General features: G+C 51.4%; 1 protein-coding gene across 2 annotated transcripts in view; it reads left to right on the plus strand.

The window, feature by feature from the left end:
• FAM20A (FAM20A golgi associated secretory pathway pseudokinase) overlaps positions 1–3493 on the plus strand; it is a 47615-nt gene extending 44122 nt beyond the window's left edge. For both annotated transcript variants that reach the window (XM_059378995.1, XM_059378996.1), the window contains exons 8-11: positions 219–328; positions 717–798; positions 1211–1270; positions 2881–3493. In XM_059378995.1, coding sequence (XP_059234978.1) covers positions 219–328; positions 717–798; positions 1211–1270; positions 2881–3145 — 517 coding nt within the window. In that variant the 3' untranslated portion in view covers positions 3146–3493. The remainder of the gene's footprint in view (positions 1–218; positions 329–716; positions 799–1210; positions 1271–2880) is intronic.
• The last annotated feature ends 2743 nt before the right edge of the window (positions 3494–6236 follow it).

A 6236-nucleotide genomic window follows, 5' to 3' on the forward strand; every position in this document is an offset into this window, starting at 1 on the left:
AGGCCCATCACGAAAACACGGTGTCACACTTGCTGTCGTACAGGACGCAGTGGGAGGCCCGCAGGAGGGACACCTGCTCCTCCTGAGTAAACCCTGGGAAGCCCAGGCCCCCGAGTTGGGATCAGGGAGGCGGGGTTTCGGGGGGCGGTGCATGAGGAGGGCCCCCAACACCTTGCCATCTTGGCTTTTCCAGCCCCAGGACTTCTTCTCCCCCTCAGGTGGGAGGTCAATCCACTCTACTGTGACACCGTGAAGCAGATCTACCCGTACAACAGCAGCAACCGCCTCCTCAACATCATCGACATGGCCATCTTCGACTTCCTGATAGGTAGGTCCCCACGCTCAGGCGGCTTGGCAGCAGCGGCCTCGGCTGTGGGGCTGGGATTCACCATGACCTTGGGCCATGAGCTCGAGCCTGGACCATGAAGCCTGTGCAACCTTGCACGGCCCACAGCCTCGGAAGTGGTGGGGGTTCCCGGGGATAGAGGTTAACACGCTCCCCTCTTTAGAGAGGACCTCAGAAGGCGGGCACGTGGTGGGAAAGCCGTCCACATGAGGGACTGTCTGCTCGCTTAGCTCCCCTCTCCCGCTGCACCGTCACTAATAACCGTGGGAAACGGCGTGGGGTCCTGGGTTCAGACTCCCAACTCAACTGCGGACCGGCCTCCGGGCCCGGGGAGGATGGAGAGGTCAGACGCACCTGCCCTCCTTTGCAGGAAATATGGACCGGCACCATTACGAGATGTTCACCAAATTCGGGGATGATGGGTTCCTCATTCACCTTGACAATGCCAGAGGGTAAGTGTCGCAACACCGCTGTCCCCTGCCGTGGCCCAGGTGTGGCTGTTCGAAGCCAACCGGAAGCCCACGAGGACGAGGCCCTTCCATGCTCACGTACCCAGCTGCCCTGCCCTCCTCGTCCCATTCCCTTTTTCCCAGATCTCTGCCAAGGAACGGTGGATTTTCCTGAGTCTGCTAGTCAGTTTTCCACATTTTCACTCTCTGGCTCAGTCCTGAACGAAGGATGCTTGGTAGTAGCTTCTTTGCACAGAGGCCTTGGGGGAGCTGATTGAGGACAAGGGGCTGACCCCTGGCATTTTATGCCCGGCAGTGAGTCAGAACAAGGCTGAGGTAGAGGAGAGAGGAAACCATTCAGAGTAAGGTGTGTGGGGGCGAGGGGATTACCCTGAAAGCCCGTCTCCCCTTCCAGGTTTGGACGACACTCCCAGGACGAACTCTCCATCCTGTCGCCGCTGTCCCAGTGCTGCAGGTGAGCTCCCAGTGCCAGGGCAGGTGGCAACTGTGCCCTTCATCCCACTTGCAACTAGGCTCCGGAGGTCCTCGAGTTCATTGGTCTAGGACCCCAGGGGGTAGGGGCACAGGCATGACCTCCTTCCTTGTCCACCTACAGAATTTTCCCCAGCAACATCTCCCTCTTCCATCTGGCCACACAGGATGAATGAGGACCTCATCTTGTAAACCCTTCAGTCGCTAACTTTTATCTCGAGCCCACCCAGAGAAGGGCTCACCCTTGCAGAGGCTGATCATCTCCCACACGACTCATCAGAGCTCTGCTTCGCTCAGCACTCAGAGCAGCTCGTAAATACCATTTGTTCACCCTCCAAGTAAAATTCTGATTAGAGTCCCATAAACCAGAGGCGTCTGGCAGGCTCAGTCCGTACAGCAGGCGACTCTTGACTACAGGTCATGGGTTCAAGCCCCATGTTGGGTACAGAGATCCCTGAAAAATAAAAACCTTAGGGGCGCCCGGGGGGCAGAGCCAGTTCAATGTCTGACTCTTGGTTTTGGCTCAGATCGTGATCTCGGATTTGAGGGATCGAGTCCCACGTTGGGCTCAGCACACAGTCTGCTTAAGACTCTCTCTCTCTCCCTCTGCCCCGCCCCCCCCTAAAATAAACAAATCTTTAAAAAAATAAAAATAAAATCTTTAATGAGCGCCTGGGTGGCTCAGTGGGTTAAGCCGCTGCCTTCGGCTCAGGTCATGATCTCGGGGTCCTGGGATCGAGCCCGGCATCGGGCTCTCTGCTCAGCAGGGAGCCTGCTTCCCTTTCTCTCTCTCTCTGCCTACTTGCGATCTCTGTCAAATAAATAAAATCTTTAAAAAAAAATAAAAATCTTTAAAAAGCCCTATAAACTCATGTCAGATTGAAAGGAAGTACTTGGACTTAGTGTGGCCTCTCTACTCTAGAGAATGTCTAACCCACTCCCACACCTCTCTGGTGTTGGGAGTCAGGCTGGTGAATGGGTCCGCGGGCTCAGGTGCGGTTTCCAGAGCTAACTGGAAATACGGGATGTACGCCTAGCAAAACCGCCTCATTCATTTCCAGCTGGAAAAGTCTGAGCAAAGCATGTTCTTTATCTGCTTCTTTGGTTCATTTAAACGTGCCTCCCTCCAGCGCCCCCTGCTACAAGTAGGCTAGGCAGTGGTTGTTGATGACAAGTCGGACACTTACGCTGCTTACAGATCTGAGTGCAAGTCAGACTCTCAAAAAGAAATCAAGATCCTATAAAGTCGAGATTGGCTCCACCCCATCTCCATCCCTCTAAGAGTCTGACACAGGGAAATATAAAACTGGCAAGAACCAACTTGGGCTGAGGGTACCTATGGCTTTTGAGATGGCAAACCTCTTCATCATTTCGCCTACGAGAAAATTCTCTCGGTGGCTTTAAATCTCCTTCAAATGCCGTTAACTGTCATTTATTTCCTTTCTCTGGTTTTCAATAACATGTGCTTGAGGAGACACTGGGGGAGAAGGCTTCCAGAACATCAGCTACGGCAGCTGTTTGTGGGGAAAGAAGTTCAGGCAAGCTTTTCTGTTCACATTGACTCACTTGCCTCCTATGGCTCTGTCCTTCCAGGATAAAAAAGAAAACGCTTTTGCACCTGCAGCTGCTGGCCCAGGCCGAATACAGACTCAGTGACGTGATGCGGGAGTCTTTGCTAGAAGACCAGCTCAGCCCCGTCCTCGCAGAGCCCCACCTCCTGGCCCTGGACCGGAGACTCCAAATCATCCTGCAGACAGTGGAGGGGTGCGTGGAGGCCCACGGAGAGCAGAATGTCATAGCCACTGACCCAGCACAACAGTCCGCCCCAGACTCTAGCCAGGCTAACTTGACAAGCTAGGGGCGGGATGAAGCCAGACCTCAGGAACTACCCCGGAGCCAACCATGGACTCGGGTGCGGACCACTGCTTCCTCACAGCCCCAGGAGGGGCTGGGTCTAGAGCTCTGGAAGAGGTCGGGCACTGGGATGATTCCACAAGAGCAAGAGGGCTGCGCTGAACTTCCTTCCTTGGTGCGCGGCTTCTCTAGTGGACCTTCTTGGCTCCCTCTTTCCCAGAAAGTCCTGTTTCATCAACGCCACAGACCATGCCGAGTCCACTGGGAAATCTGGGTAAGAGTCGGGCTTGGAAGGTTTGGAAGCCTTGTCCCAGGAAAGTGTAGAACAAATAAAGTTAAAGGACATCATGGACACCTAGCTGACCTCCAGATCCTTACTGTGTCTACAAGGATAATTTTTCTTTTCTTTTCTTTTTTTATTGTTTACAAGGATAATTTCTGACCCAGATAAAACACTTGGCATCTCAGGAGCAGACCAAAAAAAAAAAAAAAAAAAAAAAATCTAAATATGGTAGCTTTCAAACTGGTCCGAAGTAGACTTCACCCTTTCTATTTCTGCCCCAGTCACTGTGGCCCAGCTGAATACAGGAATCCCTTGACCAGTCCAAAAGTAATTTCTTGGAAACATTGTTGCAAGGGGTAAAAATAACAGAGGAATTTGCTCAGAATATCTGAAAAGGGATGTTTTCAATCTGAAGAATATTTAAACACCAACCAAAACAACAACTATGTCAGATTTAGCCTCCAGCAAGGAGAGAAAGAATTGTACCGGAAGGAAAACCAGTAGTCTTGAAGGGGAACAGCAGAATGGGCCCAGCAGGTGCATGAGCCTGGACTCGGGCAGGAGAAAAGCCAGGGCCTCCCACTGCCCACCTACCACAATCCTCTTTCCCATAAGGTCCTGGAACGGTCACCCCCCTGCCCCCAAAAGCAGCAGGAGGCTCTCTGAAGAGGCCTGACACTCTAGATGTCCCTCCCCTCAGTGGCTTTATCAAAAAAGGACTCAATCAAGTTGACCTTTTTTTTTTTTTAATATTTTATTTATTTGAGAGTGAACAAAAGAGAGCAAGAGTTGGGCCAGAGGGAGAGAGAGCAGACTCCCCACTGAGTAGGGAGCCCAATGGGGGCCTTGATCCCAGGGATCATGACCTGAGCCGAAGGCAGATGCTTCACCAACTTAGCCAGCCAGGCGCCCTTCAAGTTGACTTTTGAAGCCCCCCTTAAAAACGGACACATCAGGGATCCCACCCCCTCTGCCTTCTCCCTACTGACCTGCCAACATCTGAGAGAACTGTCACAGCAGGCTCTGTTTCTTATCCCGTAATTCATGTCTGAAAACCCAAATGATAGGAATGTATTCATACTATGGAGTGACTTGTCAATCAACCAGTAAAAACAGTCGCTTTCAGCACATCCACTTCCCCATTAAAGGCCAGTAGCTCAAATTCTAGAAGTGTGAGGCAGGGGGCTGCCAGGTCAGGGAGCAGAGAGGTCATCTGCTGAAAAGTGACATGAGTCTTTCTGACCCAGCCGGTACCCCACATCCCTGGTGCATTACCCCGACCCTGCGTCTCCGGGACAGTAACGCCAGTGCCCTCCGCGGGGCTCTTCCGAGGTGTCGGCAGACAGCTCTCCCAGCCTCCCCGACACACACACTGAATCCCTGACCTCCGAGGGTCACAGAAAAAACGGTCTCACAAAATCACACAACTCAATGATTTAAGCGTACGCTCAAGTTTTCCTTCCACAGTCCTATAAAAACCCAACAGCACTTCAATCAGTCTGTGAAGCTATGGTGGTTTATGTAAAAAACAACAACAACAAAAAAAACAAAAAACAACTCAACCCTTTGGTAGACCCTTCCCCCCGAGACTTCCATCACCTGCGGGCTCTGCCGCGATCAGGGCTTCCCACTCCAGGAATGGTCTCCTACTTCCAGACAACTGTCTTTGGGCGGAGAAACCAGGTAATTGCACACAGAGGGACGGCAGAAAAAGATTCAGGCAGAGATGTTCAAAGAACAGCACAGAGTGGCCTGGGGTGTCAACCGCTGAGCCTGAGGACAGGAAGGTAAGCCACAGCTCTGTCTCAAATCCAGCCACTTGGAGGACAAGGCACTGGCTTTTATACGGCCTAGAATAAACGCTGTGGTGTATTTTGCAAAGAGTAATAGAATGGAGTTTGACCACAATATGTAAGGTACCAAGTTACCCAATTTTTTACTTAAATACTCCATTATTTTTTCAATAATGCAAAGACTAAGACTCTATCATTTGTCAAAAACGCCGGGGGACAAAAGACTACTTTCTTAGAACTGTCAGGTTCTTCCAACATCTCCATTCTGGACCGCCGTTCAACTTCCCATCACATAAAAATTCTCCTCTCTAAAAAACTTTCCACATTACTACAGACAATGAAATGAAAAATGAAAGGGAATGGTCAGTACAAAAACTGGTGGGGAAAGAGGCATGAAGGAACTCAGCTTTGCCTGCCCAAAAGCCAGGAGGACAATCTGAGTTTGAAGACTGTAAAAAATGCAGGCAGGTTCTCTTACTCATGGTGGTTTTGTAAAGTCACCACCGACACCAGATTAGTGGAGACAGACCCGTCTGCCTAGAGGAAATACAGGGTTGAGGTTCCAGAGAGACTCTAGTTAAATTTTGGCCCTAAATCAGTACATAACCTTGTCTGAGGTGTTAGGGTGTGTTCAAGACACCACACTATGTACTGCTGATTTAGACACTGACCTTGAAGCCAACATAACTCAGGCCTTAAAAGAAGCTACTTACTACACTTACTTTCTCTACAAGACACAGATCCCGGCCTCCTCGACCTCAGGAACACTAGCCAGCACTTTAGCACGACACTCGGGGAGCCATTTTAAGTACTGGCATCACCAACAGGAAGTGCAAAAATGCTGGCGTAGCCCCGGACAGACCGCTGCGAGGCGGACCGCGATGGCAGCAGCAGCGCCGGAAGCACAGGGCAGAGCGGCGCTGTTCGGAGCGCAGACGGATGCGCGTGTCAGGTCCGGAGAATCAAAGTCTCTGCCGCTCCGCCCACATGTGGGGAACAGGGAAAGTGCTCCGAGTACT

The sequence above is a fragment of the Mustela nigripes genome, chromosome 16 (genome assembly GCF_022355385.1).
Source record: "Mustela nigripes isolate SB6536 chromosome 16, MUSNIG.SB6536, whole genome shotgun sequence".
Classification (NCBI taxonomy): domain Eukaryota; kingdom Metazoa; phylum Chordata; class Mammalia; order Carnivora; family Mustelidae; genus Mustela; species Mustela nigripes.